Raw genomic sequence first — 21,717 nt, forward strand, 5'->3', positions numbered from 1 at the left:
ATTCTAGAACAAAGCACATTGATATAAGGCATCACTTTATCAGGGAACTTGTTGAAAATAAATCTTTGCAATTAGAATATGTTGATACTGAAAAACAATTAGCTGATATTTTCACAAAGGCCCTAGATGCAAGTCGTTTTGACTCCCTCAGAAAGTCTTTGGGAGTTTGCATTGTTTAAATCTCTCTTGTTCATATTTTTGTACAATATTGTTATGTGATTCTTCTCTAGCTTTTAATCTGCTTTCATTGTATTTTGACAAATCATGTTTATGCTTTTGGATTATAATTAGTTAGGATCTCATTCTTATCATACTTTGTGATGTTGTGTTAAAAGGATCATGTTACTCTTTATTTGTGTCTAGAATTAAATAATGTTCTTATACAGAGTTGAGCAATTTTTGTTTCAGTCTTGTCAGGTCCCTTACTGGAATAGAGCTACCCATACTGAGGTGTGAAAGCCATCTTTTGAGTAAGCTGGAACATTGTAATTAGCAACTATGATGAGGATGCACTACCATAGAAAAGGGCTACCTTCAGTATGGTGTGATAGCATCCAGTTGCGGGATCAAATTGAAAAAGGCGAAAATGAAAAATCTTGCCAAGGACAATGATCCTATTTTCACTGCACACACTTATGTCTGACAAGTGTGTTCAAATTTGTAAGTCTCCTCTATTAAATTAAATTGATAATCCTGGTTCACAATTTTTAGTAGCATGCATATCCTTTTCCTCAACATCAATTAAGTATGATTTGTTCTTGAGATACTAACTAGTTATTTTCCTTAAAAGCATAACATGTATTTTATTTTGTCAATTTTCAATGATATTTGATTACATTGCTTGTTTAGAATCTCATATATTTATTGTACACATTGTATTTTATTTTCGGTTTCTAAAAAAAAATATATAAAAAAAAAAGAGGGAGGCGTGTGACTTGTTTCATGGGTTAAGGAAATCTTGTGCTTAAATCGTAAGTATCAACATTTATTCTCCTTTGATTTATTTTGATATGTTTCCAATTAAAGATTAATCTTTATATTGTAATGTGTCTTTAATCTTGAAAGAGTGACTTATTTTTAGAAATATTGTTGGTAATTCTAGTTTCTTTTTATTTTTTTAAAACAAAAAAAAAAGGAAAGGAGTTGAGGAGTGGGCGGTTTCCTTTTATTTGTTCATGGGCTGGCAGTTACCATTTAAATTTTCAAAATTGGTTTCCTTTTTCTTGTCTTGCTTCCAAGTTTATATAAACCAATCTTTGTCATTTAACTCACCACCTACCCGTAAGTTTGAAAGTGAGAGGAACTATGATTTGCATGCTCATCGGGTTTATGGGATTGTAAAGTTTATTCAATTTCATCAATGGGAAAACACTCTCACTGGTTTCAATGGGTTCATTGCAAACATTGTTAAGAATTTCTATGCTAATCTCACTGATGATTTTCTTGATGAGAATTCTAGACTATATCGAAGAGTTTATGTTAGGGGACATTGGTTCTCTTTTTCTGAAAAGGACATTGCTCAAGCTTTGCAATTGCCCGAGAATGTCTCCAATGCAGTGATGTCCATGGATCGTGAGTAGATGCTCTTTGAACTCACGAGTGCTCGATCAGAATTGAAACCAGGAGAGAGTCTTTGAATCACTCATCTCACTTTTGCTCATGCATCTCTTATGCGGTTTGCTCTAAGCAATTAGGTTCCTAACTCCAACAAGACCGTAGTGTCTCAAGATGTGGCATCATTCTTATACCGCATCACCTCTGAAACTTCAATTGATTTGGCCTCACACATTCTGAACCAGATTGTTTCCTTCCGAAGAGGTAAAAAGCCAACCTTTAAACTTGTATTTCCAAATCTAATCTATAAGGTTTTATCTTCTCAGAAGAATTTGGCCCAATCACATGAAACACTTGAGCCTCCTATCATTGGACCTACATTCCAACCCTCAGAATACTTTGTTGGTGTGTTTCAAAAACGGCCCAAGGTTGGAGCTGCTGGTGCTGCTGGTGCTGTTGCTGCAAGTTCAAGTTCTGCTGCAGCAGAACTCCTGGAAGTCAAGATAGAAGTTCAGAACGTGAACAATCGTCTTGCAGCAATGGAAGAACTTTAGCATGAGATGTCCCAGCAATTGACTTCTTTGGTTAAACTCTACCGAGACTAAGTTGTTGTTTTCTCTTTGCTTTCGATTGCACTTATTTCTATTTTTCTTTCTTTGTTTACTTTGGCACTCCGATAAACAAAAAAGGGGAGAAATATTTATTTTTAATTTGTTTGATTGCCCAACTCTGGACCCTTTTTCCAGGGAGAGTTGTGGTTGGTTAGTACTTGTGAACATATTATTTAAAGTTAGCTTGCATTTTGGTTTCTTTGTGATATTCGAGTGTGTTACTCAGGGGGAGTAGTTTTTTGCTCTTGCTAACTTTGACTTGCAAGTACTTTTTGTTAAAAATTATTTTGTTCATCTAAAGTGCCAAAGGGGGAGATTGTAAAGTTCTTTTTTGGCAAGTTAGTTGACAAAATAATTTTTCCTTTTATGGTAAGATTGTTGTGCATTCATATTCGATTTCTTGCCTTATAAATTCGGATTGTAGTTGCTCTTTTCCTTGTTTGGAAAGTTGCACTTTCAGCTGAACTTTCCTTTGTTGAAAACTTCTTAAAAGAGAAGGAATTCTCTTTTGGAAAGTTGTCCTTTTTAGGGAAACTTTGATTATTGCCTTTTCCTCAATGATTTCGATTGTATCTTGATGCAATCAGAATATCTAATCTGTTTTTGGCAGGAATCAAGCTTTGATAGAGGATCAGACCCGATTATAGCAAGTTTCCCGTTTCTGGTGTGATCTGCTGCGTCAGCATCCGAATCTGATGTAGCAGATCATGTTTCTTTAGGAAAGTTCTTGTACAGCTGTAGATTCGAACTTGTGGTTGCCTCTAAGGTTTCTATGTTCTATAAATAGAGCCTAGAGAGCAACCATTCGAATCAACTCTTCCATTAATCATTTTTTGCATTTATCTTTTTTGAGAGAAGAGTGTTTCTTTGTTTTGTGAGAGCCTAATTGTTCATCTAGGTTCTACTTGTTTATTTCTGTTCTTACTCTGTCCTAAAGGTTGTGAAGAACTACTTGACTGAACAAGAGATTGGTCTTCGGGAGAAGACTTGGTAAAGCCTTACTTCGGGAGGATGTAAGCACTTGGTCTTCGGGAGAAGACTTGTTGAAGCCTTACTTCGGGAGGAAGTAAGCACTCACACTTCAAAGACGAAGGGAGTTCGGGCTTGAAGGTGTTTCAAGAAGTCAGATTCATAAAGTGGATTACAAAGGATTGCGACAATACTTTAGAGGGAGTCTAAACTTGTTTAAGTCAATTGTCTTTGTAATTTTGATACTTTATTAATTGATTTCATTCTCTGGGTGTGGCCCTGTGGACTAGGAGTGTTCGTGAGAACACTGATACCACGTATAAATCTCTTGTGTCAAGTTATTTATTTTTCTGCAAATATTTTATATTCTGCCTGTTCCGTTTTGCTGTAGCAGAATTACTTTCTGCTTCTGCAAACGCTTCCAGTTTTTATATTTTCTTATATACAACTGACATTTGCAAAAACACGGTTTTTCACTAAGTATTTGATGTTGCCTTCTGGACTAGGGGTGAAAATCGGTCGGTTATGGTCGGTTTTTAAAATTTTATAACCGACCGGTCGGTTACGGTTTTTATTTTACGAAAACCGTAACCGACCGTTTAGAAATTATAACCGTATAAAACCGACCGTACGGTTTTTGGCGGTTTTCGGTTTGGCGGTTTTAGGCGGTTTTTGGCGGTTTTGGGCGGTTTTTGGCAGTTTTTGGCGGTTTTGACGGTTTTTCGGTTAAACTATTTTTTTATTTCAAGAACCGAAACCGACCGCCGTGTCAAAAAAACCGAAACCGAAACCGACCGCCAAATTCGGTGATGACGTGGAACCGAAAATTCGGTTACGGTCTGGTCGGTTTGATGGTCGGTTTCGGTTTTTCGGTTTTTATGAACACCCCTATTCTGGACTGCCAATACCAAGGGCATTTCTAATCTCAGATTTCATCAACGTTTTTACCTTTCCCCCTTGTAATTTGAAAGTCAGATTCTCTAGAATAAAATTGAAATTTGCATCCTTGTGTCTTGACTAAAATAAAGGGAGACCTAAGTATTTAATGTTGCCTTTTGGACTGCCAATACCAAGGGCATTTCTAATCTCAGACTTCATGCTCTAGGATGTATTCTTGCTAAAGAAGATGGAGGTTTTAAGTTTATTGACATGTTGCCCCGACCAATCACAAAAATTACCAAGACAATTCCACATTCCCATAGCTTCCCCCACAGTAGCCTTCCCAACCAAGATAAGATCATCCGCAAAGAATATATGAGAAATACTAGGGCCACTCCGACTAGTTTTAATACCCTTGATCTCACTCTTTTTCACAGACTCCTCAAATAGTCTAGATAAAATTTCTACAACCTAGATGAAAAGATACGGGGAGAGAGGGTCCCCTTGTCCCAGACCATAAGACGGTCTAATCCTGCCAACTAGACCCCCATTCAGACAAACATTGAGAGTAGTGGTAGAGATGCATTAATCAATCCATTGACAAAATCTATCCAGGACCCCAAAACACCCTAAGACATGATCAAGAAACTGCCAGCTAAGCTTGTCATAGGCTTTCATAAGATCAATATTGATTGCGAAGAAACCCTCTCTACCCTTTTTCCTATTAAAAGAGTGGATGATTTCCTAGACTATAACATTGTTGTCTTATATATCCCTTCCAGGAACGAAGGCAACTTGAGTGGGACAAATAATTTTAGGCAAGATAGGCTTAATTCTATTTGCAACGATCTTGGCAATAACTTTGTAAGAAACATTGCAGAGAGAAATAGGCCTAAAATAGTGCGTCCTTTTTGGGTTTCAAGTTTTTGGGATGAGAACTAAGTTAGTAGCATTGATCCCAAGGTGCATAGTGTTAGTGTGAAAAAAATCTTTAATCATTTCACAAAAATTATCACCCACAATTTGCCAGTAGTGCTTAAAAAAGAGAACAGACATACCGTCCGGGCCAGAGGCTTTATTGATACCCATGCTAAAAAGAGTTTTACGAATTTCTTTTGAGTTCGGGAGTCTAAGAAGCTCCTCCTGATCTACTTGTGAAATGAAATCAGGAATTAGGTGGGCACAATTCAGCCTTTGCCCATGGTAGCTATCTTGGAATATCCACTTGAAGAACTCCACGAATTCCTTACCAATTTGATTCCTGGAATGAAGCCAGTTTCCATTTTTGTCCAAGATACTTTCGATAACATTCCGTCGTATTTTGAAAGTAGCAGCAAGAAATAAAATTTTTGAACATTTATCCCCCTCTTTAACCTACGAGATTCGGGGCCCATTGTTTCCAATAAAGAGTTTTCCTTTTCAACGCCAAACAAATCTCGTGTTCCACTTCCCAATCTCTGGTCCCCGTAGAGAGTTTTTGCATCTTTTCCAGTTTAATTTCAAGATCTTTAATAAGCGTGTCAACTTTCCCATACTGAAGCTTATTCCACTAGATGAGGGCGACCCGAGTAGCTCCTATTTTATTAAGCAATCTGGCTGGGGCCCAAGAAAATATAACCGAGTCCCACACATGAGCTACCACCAGGTTACTTCTTTCATCCTGAGTCCAAACCTCTACGAATTTGAAACTCTTCTTGAACTTGGCATAAATACCTCCAAAATATAAGTAGAGAGGTCTATGATCCGAGTTACTAGTAAGAAAAGATCAAAGGACTGCTTTGGGGAAGAGTAAGTTCCATCTCTCATTAACAAGGCCCCTATCAAGGGCAGATTTTACATGGGCCAGATCCGGCCGATTATTATCCCAAGTTAATTTATCCCCTTGAATTGGCAAATTAATAAGACCAAGAGAATCAACCAACTTCGAAATGATAGGAATAAAAAAGTCTTTCCCTTTAGAACCTTCCCTCTCAAATTTATTGAGCACAAAATGATATTAAGATGCAATCGTAGATATACCAACTATTGTTCTAACTGACATGTCATACATCTTAGGGTTGAACATTTAGACCCGCAAACCCGAAAAACCCGACCACCCGCCCCGACCCGCTGCAAAAAAAATTGAAAACTTAAAAACCCGTGTGGTCGGGTCAGGTTCAACTTGAAAATACCCTGCACGGGTTTCGAGTTTGGGTTTTAAAAATTTGTTTTTTGTTGGTCGGGTACTAACTCGTAACCTGAAAAAACATTAAAAAAATAATTTTTTATTATATTAAAAATGTAATAATATTAATTTATATTTTATCACATTTTTCACCATTCATTCACTGTCATTACACACTATTCGAACCAACTAGACCAAGAGTCCAAGACAAGACACAAGACCCAAAAAAACAAAACCTTTGAACTTCTTATATATTATTATATGCATATTTATTGTTTACTCTATTATTATATGATTATATAGCTCCCTCAAACTTTTGCCCCTATTAATAGAGAACTGTCTAGAAAACTAAAAGTTCATAAATATTATAACTGCAAATGGTCCTTTGGAATTATTGTGGAATGTTTATGTTAAATATAAAAAAAGCCCTAAAAATGTTAAAAATAATAAAAAAAAAAAGATGGCATTTTTAAAAATTAAATTTTATCTGAGTCCATAAATGAAACATTCAGGCTCAGCCCAATAACACCCGAACCCGACCACGCCCAACCCGCAATACCCGACCCAAAATTGTAATGGTTTACCCTAAGCCTCAACACTTCCAAGCAACCCCTCTCATAACTCATGTTGCAAGGTGAAATATTCCCACTTTTGAAGCCCAAACCCTTCACATATGTATTAAAATCCCAATTCCTCATATTTGTCATAATCAAAATAAAACTAAAAATTCTTCCCCACTTAGTAATAGTGAAACAACTCAAAAACGGGAGAATGTCGATTATAACTTCCACAAATATTCTTAGTCACTATATCAGATCAAACACAAAGTACAAAACATCTCAACAAACACCAGATCAGACCAGAGAATACCCACAAGTACCGAGAAAACCCAACTAAAGCCACAAACAACCTTAGGCCCGAACCATACCCACACTCATTAGTGTAGAGACATGACTCATATCAACAACACTTCAGACCAAGTAGCAGACCCCCAACTAATTACACCTGAAAAGAATAATAAAAAAAACAGAGCACATATAAACAAGGAAGCAACAATAAATAAGAAAATCATTTGAGGTTAGCTCAAGTGACCATAGGAGAGTGCGTGATTGTTGAGGTTTTACATTGTGTAATATATAAACACTTCAATAAACAATAAATAAGAAAACATATAATGTGGGCACTGATGGATAATAAATGCATATGAATATGCCCATAATGCATTATTATATTTTTCTTGAAAAGATAGTGGTAAATTAGTTTCTTTTTAATCACATAATGTTTTTACATGCAAGTTATATAAGTATTTTCATTAACCAAATAAAAAAGAAAATGAAATGTTACTTTAATTTAAATCATAATAAATACACCCCATTATTAAAGAAAATAAAAACTTAAATAATTTTTAAAAATTACTCGTAATATTTTTTTTTTAATTTTTTCCTCATATTTTATGTTAATTTCAATACTTATTTTGATTTCATTTTCATAATTTTTTAAAACTTGTGTATATATTTTTTTTAAGAAAATTTCATATAATTTTTTATTTTAATTTTTTTGTCATAATATTTAGAATATAATTTATTTTTATTTAATAGATATATTTTTTAAGAATATGAATTGGAAGAAAAAAATTAAAAAAATTTAGCATAATTAAAGATATAAATTTTATATAAAATAAAAATTATTAAAATAGGATGTCTTTAAAAAATTTTAGGGTGTAAATAAAATTCCCCATTTTTTTCTTTTTGTAAAATTTACTAATAAGTACATAATTAATATTATAAGTAATTAAGTAGTTGTTTTAGTTTTGGCCACAATCTCTAAATGATTACATTAAGGTAGCATTTGGTTGGAGGTAATGAAATGGAATAGAATGGAAAGAAAACAATTTTCATTCTATTCCTTTGTTTGATTGCATTTTAAAGTATTGGAATGACATTCCAATGGAATGCTCTTTCCACCATTTTAGTGGAATGGCTATTCCATTATTAAAAGAAAAGAATGACCATTCCAATGTAACAAGGAAAGAAAATTAATAATTTTTTTTTCAATTTTTTTATGTATTTGAAATTTTATTCCATTCTATTTCTATTCCTACTCCTATTCTCATTCCTATTCGTATATTTTCATTCCTCCCAACCAAACGTCTCCTAAGAGTACGTCGTACTGGTTTCAATTTCAAATCAACAAATTAACTGCGTAGCCATGAAAAAGAAGGCAAATGAAAGCTAATTAAAAAAAAATGAAGAACTAAAAAAAATAATAGACTATACATAAACACTTAAGAAAAGAAGTTAAATCCGTTATATAAGTTTGAAATTATGGTATTTTTATAAAAAGAATGGGCCACAAATTATGTAAGCTTAAATAGAAATAAGGGGTAACTTGAAAAATACCACTTTTATTAATCAATTGATTAAATTTACCTCTAATTTTATTTTTAATTGAAACATACCTCTTTTTATATGTATTGTACCCAAAATACCCTTACATAAGAGAGTCACATGAAGAGTATCTTGAAGTGATAGGGGTAAATTTGGTACAATGTTTGAAAAAAGAGGTAAAAATGATAGACTTTTAAAAAGTGGGTAAAAATAAAAGAGAACAATATAAAAATGGTATAGAGTGTAATTTCCTCTAGATAGAAATAAACTTGGATGAATTTGAAGAATATCCAATTTTTTTATACATTAACTAAATTTACATTCAAATATACCTTTTTTTTAGAGTAATTTGCGGTAAAAATACCTAAGTTTTATCTCGAGTAGCAGATAAATACCTAAGTCGTATTTTTGGCAGTAAAAATACCTTCCGTCACACTTCTGGAACTTCCGTAGGTACCTCTCCGTTTTCTTCCAAGTAAGTGTCCACGTGTCATCCTTTTATTAGCCCACATCATTAATTTTTATTTTTTATTTTAAAATTCATTAAAACTTATTTAAAAATTATTTAAAAATAAAAAAATATATATTTAAAATGTATAAAAAAAAAATAAACATAATAATCTATTCAGAAACCTAAAAAATTATTCTAAACTTAAATAATTAATTTTTTTTCTTTCATTTTTTTAAGTGATTTTTTTTTATTTCTTGTTCCATTCTTTTCTCTTTGAATTAAAAAGGAATTCCAACATAAATTAAATTCAGATTTTGAAACAAAACTAAAATCAAAAGTCTGAAGCAAACTTAGATTTTGAACAAACAAAATAAAAAAGAATAAAAGAAACCCAAATCCAAATCTTCAATTATCCATCAACAATACAAAACTTATTTAATACCCTAAAACAAATCTAGAACTTTCCAATAACAAAAACAAAGCTTAGACCTGTAAACATGGAGGGGACTGTTCGCAGGTCGACAACCATGAGGGTGCTGTTCATAGGTCGACCCCGATGAGGGGGCTGTTCACAGGTCGACGCCGATGAGGGTATTGTTCGCAGGTCTGACTTTGATCCCGTGGTCACTCACCGGTAGATCTTGAGTGATGAGAGATTTGGGGTTTTTTAATTTTTTACAATTTGGATACAAAGAGAAAAATGAAGAATAAGAGGTTGAGATGTGGTGAAATAAGGCTGTTGATGGTGAGGAGGAAGAAGACGATGAAGATGGGGGCTGTTCGCAGGTACTCGACGCCGATGAGGGTGAAGAGGGATGACCCTAGTTCGCATCCCTAGTTCCCAAAAGACATTGGGTTAGATGAGAGGATTCCAGTCGTTGAGATAAACCCAAACGAAGCCAAGTTGTAGTGTCTTAAGTGATTCTCCACAATCTTTGATATAAAAACCCAATCAACAGTCAAAGACCAAACCCCTCCTACTCCTCAATGAAAATCCTTTGTTTCATTTTGCTCTCCCTTCTTATTCACTATCGCCTTTCTCTCTCCTCTTCTTCGCCTTCTCTCTCTACATCCCAACTCTTCGAGTCCTGGTGTTAGAAACATGGCAAATCATATTCTTCAGAGGAAGAAAGGCTTTACAGGCTCCGTGTGTTTGAGGACAATATGGCTTTCGTTACCAAATACAATCAAATGCCCAATTCTTCTTATACCCTTTCTCTAAATGCATTTGCTGATCTAACCCATTACGAGTTTAAGGCCTCTCGTTTAGGCTTTTCTCCCTTTCTCAGCTCTCGGCCTAGACTGAGTTCGGACGCAGAGATTGAGACCCTTGAAATGCAGAAGAGAAGGGGGAGAAGAACGAGATTTTAGTTTTGTAGGATTTTTAATATTAATCAGATTTTAGGTTTATGTGTTTTTTAATTTTGTAATTTTTTTAATTTAAAAAATAAGTTTAATTTTTACTTTTATACATTTTAAATATATTATTTTAATTTTAAAATGATTTTTAATTTTAAAATGATTTTTAAATAAGTTTTAATTGAATTTTAAAATGAAAAATAAAAATTTATGATGTGGACTAATAAAAGGGTGACACCTGGACACTTACTTGGAAGAAAACGGAGAGGTACCTACGGAAGTTCCAGAAGTGTGACGGAAGGTATTTTTACCGCTAAAAATATGACTTAGGTATTTATCTGCTACTCGGGATAAAACTTAGGTATTTTTGCCGTAAATTACTCTTTTTTTTATAAGTATTATACCCAAATTACCTTTACACCCTCACATAATTAAGACAAAATTTCAAACATAATAGATTTGTATTATTTGGAGATGGATGTATAGGTTCGTGTAAAAGTTGGGACAAAATTTTAAGTAAAGAAGAATGGAAATTATCTTGAAGTGACAGGAATAAAATTGGTAGAATGATTGAAAAAAGAAATAAACATAATAGATTTTGAAAGAAGATTAAAATTAAAAGCATCAATTTTAAAGAGATATATAGTACAATTTTCTCAATAAACTTTTATGCAGTATGGGTCAATTTTAATATTTATCCAATAAAAATAAATTTGTACAATTTTACAATTTTTTTTAATTAAATACAAACTCCAATAAAAACAGCACAAAACCAATATACATATATAAAAACGAAGGGTTTTTTTTTTTTAATATATATATTTTAAAATAATTTCTTTTTTATATTTTTACAGAAATCCACATAACAACCCATATAGCAATTAACAAAATAATTTAAATCGCAGCTTAAATTTACATAGCAATGAGCATAGCAATTACCGAAGTAATAACTGAAGCAACCTAAATCATAAAAATAAAAAAAATAATATGTGTAGTAATTCTCCTAAAACAAGTCCTAAATAGAAAACCTAAAATCCCTACAAATATTTTAAAATCTGTACAAAAGAAACTCCAAAATAAAAAAGAGTTTTTACACCCCATACTAAAATTTCTAACTTTTTTACTTTTTTATTACGGGACGATTTTTTTTCTTCAAAAATACTGTGTATTTTTTTCAAACATATTATGTAAATTTTATACTGTGTACTGTGTTAAGAGTGGTTATTTAGTTGTTCTATTGTTGCTTTAATTATTCTATTATGTTATTTTACAGTTGTTTTGTATAAAAAAAAAGTATTTTTGTAAAAATTTCATATGACAGTAAAATTATAAATGTTTTTGTCCAAAATTTATTTATTTATTTTTTTTAGAAAATTACATTGTATACCCAATTTACTTAACTTATTTGAATTTTTACCTCCATTTTCATATTTTTTAGATATACCCACTTTTATGGATGATGTCCCCATTAGATCCCTTAGGTTATGTAAATTATATGCTAGACTTAAGTAAAGAGTGAGGGTATATTAAGCAATTTACTCAAAAAAAGTGGGTATATTTTAATAAAAAAATAATATAAGGGTATTTTTGATTAATGAATACAAAAAAAGAGGTATTTTTCAACTTACCCTTTTTGTTTTGGTAAAAATCCCAAATAAAAAGAGAAATTTACACAGTTTACTGTGTTTTCCCATTTTCTTTCTTTTATACTGTTACACGCCCAAAATAACTTTTATACTGTTTTTTTTTTTTTTTTTTGTTTTTTTTTTCGGCTGCCAACAATTTTATGTTATTGTTTTGTTTTTTTTTTTAGATTGATTGGGACATGGGCTCAATTATTTATTTAATTTTTTATTTTAATGGATATAAAAGTTATTATTTATTATTTTTAATATTTAATAATTATTATTTTTGAGATAATTTAATAATTATTATTTTGATGAAAATGTTGATGGGATGTGTCATAAAAGTGACATGTTTTACTTTTTCTTTTATTTAAATAAATTTAAAAATCACACCCCATGTCTCATTCTTTTTTTTTTATTTAAATAGATTTAAAAATCCCACTCCCATTTCTCACTATTCATCTTCTTCATCATCTTTATCTTCTAGCTTTTCAAATAAATCTCACCCCCATGTTCTAATATTCATCTTCTTCTTCAAGTTTTTTTTTTCTTCATCTTTACCGTTGTTTTAGTATTGTTCTACTGTTGTTTTTCATGATTTTTATTTTTTTTTTCATGTTCAGTTCTTCTTCTTCATCTTCTTTTCTTTTTTTTTTTTTTTTTTTTTTTTTAAATTTTTTGAAGTTCTTAGTTATGTTTTTTTTTGAAAATATAAGAGTTAGTGTGGTTTTTTTTTGTTCTAATTTTCTAGAACTTTTCTTGCAAATATAGTGCATTTAGTATTGAGGATGTGCACAACATAGTTAATTTTTGATCATTTTTTTCTTTTATTGTTTTTTTTTGTTTTACTATTGTTTTAGTATTGTTTTACTGTTGTTTTTCATGATTTATTTATTTGATGCCGATTTCACTGCCCTTGCTCCATCTCGCTGGAATTAATAGGTATTTTCTGGGTGTTCTCGTGTTGTTGTGATGGTTATGTCTGTGAGTGTGGAAGATGGAGGCTATAAATACATTTCTTCTTCGTTCTCTTTGGCTATTTTTGTGGTTTTTTTCTTTTGGTTCTCCTATAAATATATTTGACGAGCTCACTCACAAGAGAGTTTTGAGGTGTGTGTTTCTTTTATATTTTTCTTAGTAGTTATATTTGCTTCATTTGTTTTTGTGTTGTTTCAGTGTTGTTTTAGTAGTTTTTTTTTTTTATAATTTTCTAGGAATAGACTTGCAAATATAGTTGATTTTGCATCTGGTGTTGAGGTTGTGCAGCAGATTGTTTGTTTTTTTTAATCATTTTTTTCTTTTATTTTGTTTGATTGTTTTAGTGTTGTTTTACCGTTGTTTTGCCATGATTATTTATTGACGTCGATTTTACTGCTTTTGTTTATTCTTGTCGGAATTAATGGTTATTTTCCGGTGTCCTGGTGTTGTTGTGGTGGTTATGTCTGTGATTGTCAAAGATGGAGGCCTCATACTTTTGTTTTGGTATTGACAGTATAAAAGAAAAAAAAGGGGAGGACAGTATAAATGTTAATTCTGCCGTGTGACAGTAAAATTGAAAAATATTACCCAAATCCAATATTTTTGTAAAATGCCCAATAAAAACCCAATAAGGATAACAAATAAAGTTCGGAAAGCCCATGTAATTGGGCCCAGTCTAAATCCAAAACTAGGGTTCGCTTATATATGCTGCTATACATCCACGAACCCCAGGTAGACCGCCATTCTCATCTGCTTCGCCAAGACGCAGTTTCCCAAGGGAGAGAGGATTAGGGTTTAGCTTGTCGTAGCCTCACCATGAGAGCCAAGGTAAAAATTACCTGAAACCTATCAACTAGTGTACTCTATTCTCCTTTTATTTTTAATTTTATCAATATCTTTATACTATGATATATGTATATTCCAATATGAATGTATTTCTGACGAAATGCTATGGATTTTGACAGTGGAAGAAGAAGCGTATGAGGAGATTGAAGAGGAAGCGCCGAAAGATGAGACAGCGATCTAAGTGATAGCAGCACCAGCAGCATTCGTGGCGGCGGCGACTTCGTTTCCTTCGCCTGAACTCACTGCCGTTGGCGTGTCGGTCTCATCGGTTTTGATTGTCGTTTTTTCTATTTATTTTATTTCAGTCTGTGTTAGGAGTAATTTTGAAGCTTTTTGGTTATGTTAATAGCCAGATTTTTGCTACATTTGCTAGTCGAATTTTATTTTGTTTAAACTCAAATTTCTTATGAATCTATTATTAGATTTTTGCTTTGTTCATTTTTTTTTTGCAATTTTTTACTCAGTATTACGATTTCCACTCTTTTTTTTAATAATTAAATACATCATGTTAGGGCATGCAGAATGTGTGATTTTGCATAAATTTTCACACAAATCTCAAAATGGTATTTTTGTTTATGGATTATGGCACTTGGATTGTAAAATTTTTCGGTGTGACTATAAATGATGGTGATATGATATTGGAAATATCATTCTTACGTATAAAGTTGGATTTTGTGAAACTTCTCTTAATTCTCATTTGAGCAAGAGTGACAAAACTTTACTGTGTTGGTATTAGTTGGGTGTTCTTTATTTTAAGCGTAATGCATAGAAGCATTATTACCCTTTAGATATTTTTTGGTGGATGTTATCAGTTTTTAGCGTGATTTATACATGGTAGTGAGATATGGTATGTGAAAATATCACGTTCTTCTTATGGAGACGAGTCCTTTGTCAAAACAACCTTAAACGAAAACTTCTGTTAGTAAATATGTTACTTAACAAAATTACACAGTACTAGCATAGATTTATATTTTTCGACACTTATGGTTAAGTGAGGTTGTTTTACAAATTTTAATATTTCATATTGTTAGTTCTGCAAAGTTCACCAATTTTACTAAATTTAGAGGTTGGGTTTTGTCAAGTTTCCTGAATTTTTGTTTTGTGAAAGACAAATATCTTTATTTTAAGCTTTCTTAGAAATTTTACTTTCCGAGAAATTATTGACAAAACAAGGTCGATGGATGATCTTGCCAAATGACTATCAGCGTCAAAGTTACGTGTTATTTTTATCCCATTTTGCACATTACGTGTATTCACTAAGAAAATAGGTTGTGTGGAGGTCATTTTAAAGCTCATATAGTTCTATTATTTGATCAAATGCGATCTACAATGTTGGCAAGATAATGTGTTTCTTTTTTTTTTTTTTTGAAAGGGTGCAAGATAATGTGTTTCAAAAACCGAAAAAAAAAGAAAAAAGAGAAGAAAGCAATCCCTTCCCTCAATACACACTGTATTTGCTCTTTGATTTCAATAGCTTGTGTTGTGTGTCAATGGATTTACCAAGATCATACTAGTCCTACTCTCTTTAGTTCTTGAAACGCATAAATGGTCTCTCCATCGAATCCACCTGCAAACTGGAATGTGTATTTGGGTGTTAGCAATTAGCAAATGCTAACATGCAAGCTTTGGAAACTAGATAATCATATACCTGGTGGATGCGATAAGCGAATCTAACTCCTTGAAGAAGAAGATTTTCTTCTCTTGTGCATTCATTACATTGCAATTCTTTGGTTATTCTCTTCATGTACTCTTTGGCCAGTCTTAGTGAGCTTAGTTTCATCTGCAAGTATAAGGGTTGGTTGGCAAATAAATGTAATTAGATTAGGTGTTGAATTTTACCAAAGCAAACAAGTGACTAATGTCTACAAAAAAATCATTAGGTTTTGATGAACATTTTCTTTAATGAAGTTGCCATCATTTGAAGTATATTTTTATAAGAAAAATAAGGATATTTTGAATAATGGGTTACTTAAAATTTTTTGGGGTAGTGTAGTGTCGATGAATTGACATGAATTTTTGTGATCTATGGTTTATCTACCAACCTCGCCAATGAGTCCTGTGTCAAGCATCCAATCCCAAGGGATCTTGAGATCCTTATACCTCTTGCTAGTACTTTCTCTTGTCCTCTCTACATTGTTGATACTCCTCTCCAACCTGCAAACATTTCAAATTTTAGTATCTTTTTAAAACCATTTCTTCCACGAGTGTTTGAAAAAAAATTACATAACAAGTGAGTACATGCTCTCGCCTGTCTTGCAATTCTTGCATCTTCCTCAAGGCCTGGCTCAGTGGCTCTTTCGGGTTGTCTTCGAACGACTGAACTTCGATTTTCAGGTTCCTTAGATCTCTGTAGTTGCAAGCAGCCTCACGCATGGTATCTGCTTTTCGTTCGGGCCACTGTGGGAAATGCTTGAGGACAGCCCTTTCATCCACCAAGGAAGATAGTTGCTCATCAAGCCAAGTTACAAAGGCTTCCACATCAGAAATCCTCTTGTGGGCTGCAGATTCCACTTCTCTTATCAGCAAGTTGATGAACTCTGCTTGCTTTTCCACCTCTGATTTCACCTGTACAAGTTGGTGACTATTCTCTCATGACTTGAACTCAAGATCAAATAAATATATGAACATAATTTGATAAGAAAAGAGTACTACTCACGGCTGAGATGTAAGTTGATCGGTTTTCGATCTCTCCAATCATGTTACGAGTAAGTGCAAAGGCTGGAACTTTTGCAGCACTACTTTTGTTCTCAATGTTAGCATCTCTTCTCGTCAGTGAACGGTAGAGCTCCATAACTTCTGGAACACGCCGCACTGCCTTGGATCCAACTAGTGATTTCGAAGGCAAAGGTGGTGGTGGAGGTGGGGGCCCTCCTATTGTGGCTGATGACACTTTGTTGTCCTTGACTACTTCCTTGAATAGAGGTGGAGAAGTTAAGGAAACCGGGCTTGGTTGTGGATTAGGAACCTTGGCAGGTTTTCCCTTAGTGAATTCTGATTCTGGGAAATCTTGCTTTTGATGTCTTTTCTCCATTGCTGGACTCTGTTGCCCTGATAAGCTGACCAAAAACGATGGTTTCTGTTGGGACACATCAATATTGTTGTTGCCATCCATAGAATTATGCAGCTTCTTCCAAAGCATAGACTTTCTCTCATGATTGTGCGCTCTAAGAGAGCTTATTTGAGCTTTGAGACGAGTCACTTCTTGTCTGAGCTCATCATTTTCTTTTGCCAATGAACCATTGCTCACCAAAGAATCTTCAAGTTGCCTTCTCAAAAGGGTGATCTCTAACTCATCGTCTTCTCGTGGCATTACTCTAAACCTCAGCTTTACTTCCTCACAAGAATGACAAAAGAGGCTAACAGTTACATTGAAATTGCTTGCTTAATCTCCTTTCTTTATTATTGTATATGCATTATATATCATTTTGCTTTCAAAGTAAGAATTTCTATTTATTTATTACTTGAACTTGACGAGTTATGTCTAAGAATTACCCTTTACTAAGCTGGTAATGGCACCTAGAATCACTTTTAAGTAGTAGTTCAAACAAGGATGCTTTTGACAATTTGCTAATTGTCTAAAAACATTTTTCAGCCATATATAATGAAAAAAAAAAAGAAAAATTGGCTTAATTTAAGTTTGTGTTTTAGGTGAAAGTTTACTTGAGATTGCTGTGATATGTGTAGGAAGGCATGTTAGGTACAACATTAAATTCTTTTTGGTCAAATTTACAATTAAATCCATTTCCAACTTTTTGTTTTTTGTTTTTGTCTCTTTAGATATTTCATTCATACTCACATGATACACTCACATCAAAATTCACACGTAGACTTGTGAAGGAGTGACTGAAACAGTAAGAAGACTAGGATTGATTGCAAACTAACAACTGCCTAGAATTAAACTTGCTTTTTGCCAATCCTCACCGTCCAAGTGCAACCCTTTGACTGGGATGTTGAAGAAGTCATTAGGTTGATATAGTAGAAGTTTCATTCTTTTCTTTTTAGCATGTTTTTTTTTTTTATATATATGTGTTTTCATGTTTAGTCATTGAGGGAAATCATTGTGGAAATGAAATGGTTTTAAGCTATTCTTTGCTTGTAAAGTAAATGGGAAAAAGAAGAAAGTTGGGGGGGAAGGTAAATGAATAACAAAGAAAGATGCTGACAGGGGAAAATTAAAGAAAAAGTAAAAGAGCCTTGATATTTACATCCCACCAGATTGAGATCTTCAATTTCATGTATATTCACATGTGTACATATATACATATATAAATATATTTTCTTTCTTGTAAAAGAATTATGGAAATGGTATCTGGGTTTGTTCTACAATTAATCATAGCTGCATCAAAAATAGATTTTTACACATTTAGAAGGGGAAAAAATGAAAAGAAGGCATGCTAAAGAATGGTTAAACTATCAATAGAAATGAGATTAAGAGTGATTTTTTTCATATAAGAAAAGTATTAAGTTAACATGCATTTACTTAAGCCAAGTAAACTAGATCATTTTCTTCCTTTTGAAGTCCATATAAAAGTAAAATATTCTTTTTCTAGCTATTTAGCTAGGAGTCTCTTTAGTTCAGCTTTAAATTTTATAGGACCCATGTCTTTAGTTCTTCCCTATAGCCAGGGGAACCTTAGAGAGTGATAGGTGTTACAACTTTTTCATGACTCAACATAATTATATTATAATATTTTTTTAAGAAGGTTGCACATCTCATTACATTGAGGGCTGCACTTTCAATAATGTATATACATATTGCCAAAAAAGGAGGGAAGGCTTGAAAGAAGGATAAAATGTCAAGTACATCTTCCATGAAGATTCTATGTATGGCCCAAGGCTAAAGTAATCAATCAATGAATGCATACTGCTACTAATAAAATGATCAATTGAGTTGATCTGATCTGGTCTCTCATTTTTCCACTGGCTAATAAAATATCCCATTAATCTATTTTTATTTTGTTGTCCTTATAATAAGGTCAAATAATGGTTAAATTAAATCTTGTGGAGTTAAGCAAAATATTTATGGGTACACGTCTTGTATTGTGTCAAATACCAACCAACTGACTAAAGTTGACAAATCAGTAGAGTAATGAAGCTACATTACCAGCAATGGCTACTATTTTAATAATACAATACAGTTGACTTGATTATGACAGTTGATTTCTTTGTGTTACTGTGTGGGGACTTAATTTAAGACACTTGACATTATTGGGTTTAGGCCCTATAAATGGGAACTTGGTATACACAAGGATGGCCATCCAATTCCTGTAAAATATCTCATCAGTATTGTACATTCCTCTCTTTTCATCAGTTAATTTACTTCATTTATATGGAGAAATTTGAGGAGAAACATCTTTGACTTCATTCGTTTTTTTGAGTATATTACTTGTGAAATTCATTTACACTTTAAACACATTACCAAGGAAATTATGCAGAGAAAACAAGGACAAATTTTTTATACATATAAAATATAAAATACAAACTAAAACTCATATACTCAATTATGACTCAAGTGTCTCTTTCATCACTTTTACCTCAGATCTCTACATATCTCATGAACTTTACTACTTACATTACATTTATCTTCTCACAAACTCATCAAATAACTAATGCCGTCATATATTTACGCAACATATAACTTTGTCAACTAAACTTCTCTTTTGCACAAACTAGCAATTATCAAAATCATTTGAAATTGTTTGGTAATCCGAACAATAACTGCTCTGGCTGTTAAATGATTGTATTTAACATAGACCAATTTACATATAAAGGTATCTAGGGTTAGTTTGGTACTTATAATAAATTAGTAAACTACTATAGTTGGAGTATAAGTTGTATTGTATTAAATATTACGATACTTAATTTTAATACAACCCACAACGTATTATGGAATACATAAGAAAATAATTGTATGAGCTAGTAATATTTATGAGCTTGGGTTGTATTGTGGTAAAGTCGGAGTTGGGGTTTGGGGTCAACGTCGAACTCGAGGTTGGGGTTCGGGGCTAGGGTTGGGATTCGGGGTTTGGGGCCGGGGCCGGGGTCGAGGCTGGGGTCAGGGTCATCAGGGTTACGGTTAGGATTCGGGTTCGAGTTCGAGGTCGAAGTCGGGATCCAGGGTTGGGCTTTGAGGTTCGAGGTCCGTGGTTGGGTCCAAAATCTGAGGTTCGATGTCAAGGTTCGTGTTAGAATAGTATGCCTTAGAAATATGACACCTAAGCAACCAGTTTTTCACTAATTTTAGAAGTTAGTTAATCTAGTTAGTTAGAGTAAGCTAACTCATGTAGCATACTTGAGATTATTAGCTATAAATACCCATATACTTGTAATAAGTTTTCTGCTCTCTAACTTTGTAATAAGCAAATAAATAAAGTGTTCATTTATTTTAATTTTAAGTTCTTACGTGTGTTCAATAGACATTGTAGATTTTTTTTTGTGCTTTGAAGATTGTTCTTGTTTATGTTGTGAACCTACTAGTGTGTGAGATTGAGTCTTGAATCTCCAATAAGTGGTATCAGAGCTGGGATTGATCAAAGGTGGATCTTGAAACTTCGAAGTAGAATCTTGTTAGTCAAGAAGAGGATCTGATCAGTGAAGATAGTTTTAGAACCAGGTGATCAATCGAGCAAGAAGATGGGGAATGCTAAATTCAATCTAAAAAAGTTTACAGGCAAGAATGACTTTGGATTGTGGCGTGTCAAGATGAGAGCTCTCCTGGTTCAACATGGCTTGCAAGATGCTCTTTTCGGAGAGAAGAACCTGCCTGAAGGTTTAACAAAAAAAAGAAAAAAAGAGAAAACAGAGCTTCTCGATAAGGCACACAGTGCCATCATACTAAGCCTTGGTGATAAGGTTCTCAGAGAAATTTCAAAAGAAGAATCTGCAGCTGGTGTTTGGAAGAAATTGGAGAGTTTGTATATGACAAAATCGCTGGCAAATAGGTTGTTCCTCAATCAGAAACTGTACTCTTTTAAAATGACACCAGGATCACTTGGATGATTTCAATAGAGTGATTCTAGATTTAGAGAATATTGGGATCAAGGTGGAGGATGAAGACCAAGCAATCATTGTGTTGAACTCTCTTCCAACAAAATGCTATGAGCATTTCATTGACACCATGATGTATGATAGAGAATCTTTGACATTAGAGGAGGTCCATAGAGCTTTAATGTCAAAGGAGATGAAGAGAAAGGCAGACAAGCAAGATGACATTGCTGGTGAAGGGCTCTTTGTATGAGGAAAGGGTTCAAAGAAAGAGAACACGGAACAAAGAAATGCAAACAAAGGCAAGTCAAATGCCAAGTTCAAGAGAAGATATTTTCTTTGTAACAAAACAAGTCATTTGAGAAAAGATTGCCCAATCCTGAAAGACTATATCTCCAAGAAAAGTGGAAATGCAGATGTAGTGTCTGATGGAGAAGATAGCGATGGTTATGATAGTGCTAGTGTGTTGGTGATTTCAAAGGCTAGAACAAAGACTGGTTGGATCATCAATTTAGGGTGCTCCTTCCATATCTCTCCTAACAAGAAACAATTCACTAATTATAGAACTATCAGCAGTGGTACTGTCAAATTGGGAGACAATCATTCATGTCCAATTATTGGAATTGGATCAGTCAAGCTACAAATGACTAGAGGTGGAGTTACAATGTTAAAACATGTGAGACATGTTCCAGAAATAAAGAGAAATCTAATCTTAATGGCAATGTTAGATCAGGATGGATACTCAATTAAAGTAGAGAATGACTCATTAAAAGTGACAAAAGGATCAATGGTGGTTATGAGGGCTACTGTGATGAATGGCATATATGTACTGTAGGACAATACCTTCAGAGATCAGGTAAATACAGTGGCTCTTACAGGTGAAGAACAAACACTAATTTGGCACAGGAGA

At 33.3% G+C, this 21,717-nt stretch overlaps 1 protein-coding gene and 1 long non-coding RNA gene across 4 annotated transcripts; one reads left to right on the forward strand and one right to left on the reverse strand.

Moving 5' to 3' along the window:
- Positions 1 to 11,345: 11,345 nt before the first annotated feature.
- Positions 11,346 to 14,261, forward strand: LOC115721381 (uncharacterized). The gene is made up of 2 exons (XR_004012449.2): positions 11,346 to 13,805; positions 13,943 to 14,261. It is a non-coding gene; the product is annotated as an uncharacterized LOC115721381 (long non-coding RNA).
- On the reverse strand, positions 13,941 to 17,414 carry LOC115721394 (INCREASED PETAL GROWTH ANISOTROPY 1-like protein 1). Of its 3 annotated transcripts, XM_061110653.1 has the most exons (6): positions 16,480 to 17,406; positions 16,072 to 16,388; positions 15,866 to 15,977; positions 15,472 to 15,603; positions 15,318 to 15,397; positions 13,941 to 15,275 (listed from the first exon to the last, which is right to left on the reverse strand). In XM_061110653.1, the coding sequence occupies exons 1-5, from the start codon at positions 17,131 to 17,133 to the stop codon at positions 15,329 to 15,331; spliced, it is 1,284 nt and encodes a 427-aa protein (XP_060966636.1). In that variant the 5' UTR covers positions 17,134 to 17,406; the 3' UTR covers positions 13,941 to 15,275; positions 15,318 to 15,328. The 3 variants fall into 3 exon arrangements, 2 of the variants coding, with proteins under 2 accessions (XP_060966636.1, XP_030506539.2); XM_030650679.2 differs by having other exon boundaries at positions 13,941 to 15,397; positions 16,480 to 17,404; XR_004012450.2 differs by lacking the exons at positions 13,941 to 15,275; positions 15,318 to 15,397 and having other exon boundaries at positions 15,574 to 15,603; positions 16,062 to 16,388; positions 16,480 to 17,414.
- Positions 17,415 to 21,717: the final 4,303 nt, after the last annotated feature.

Source organism: Cannabis sativa, chromosome 2, assembly GCF_029168945.1.
Source record: "Cannabis sativa cultivar Pink pepper isolate KNU-18-1 chromosome 2, ASM2916894v1, whole genome shotgun sequence".
In the NCBI taxonomy this organism is placed as follows: domain Eukaryota; kingdom Viridiplantae; phylum Streptophyta; class Magnoliopsida; order Rosales; family Cannabaceae; genus Cannabis; species Cannabis sativa.

Excerpts from the sequence above, each read along its gene's own strand:
- LOC115721394 (XM_061110653.1), bottom strand. The coding sequence starts at position 17,133 with ATGCCACGAGAAGACGATGAGTTAGAGATCACCCTTTTGAGAAGGCAA. Across the intron at positions 16,389-16,479 it reads GATCAACTTACATCTCAGCC|GTGAAATCAGAGGTGGAAAA; the intron begins GTGAGTAGTACT and ends CAACTTGTACAG. Across the intron at positions 15,978-16,071 it reads ATGCAAGAATTGCAAGACAG|GTTGGAGAGGAGTATCAACA; the intron begins GCGAGAGCATGT and ends AAATGTTTGCAG.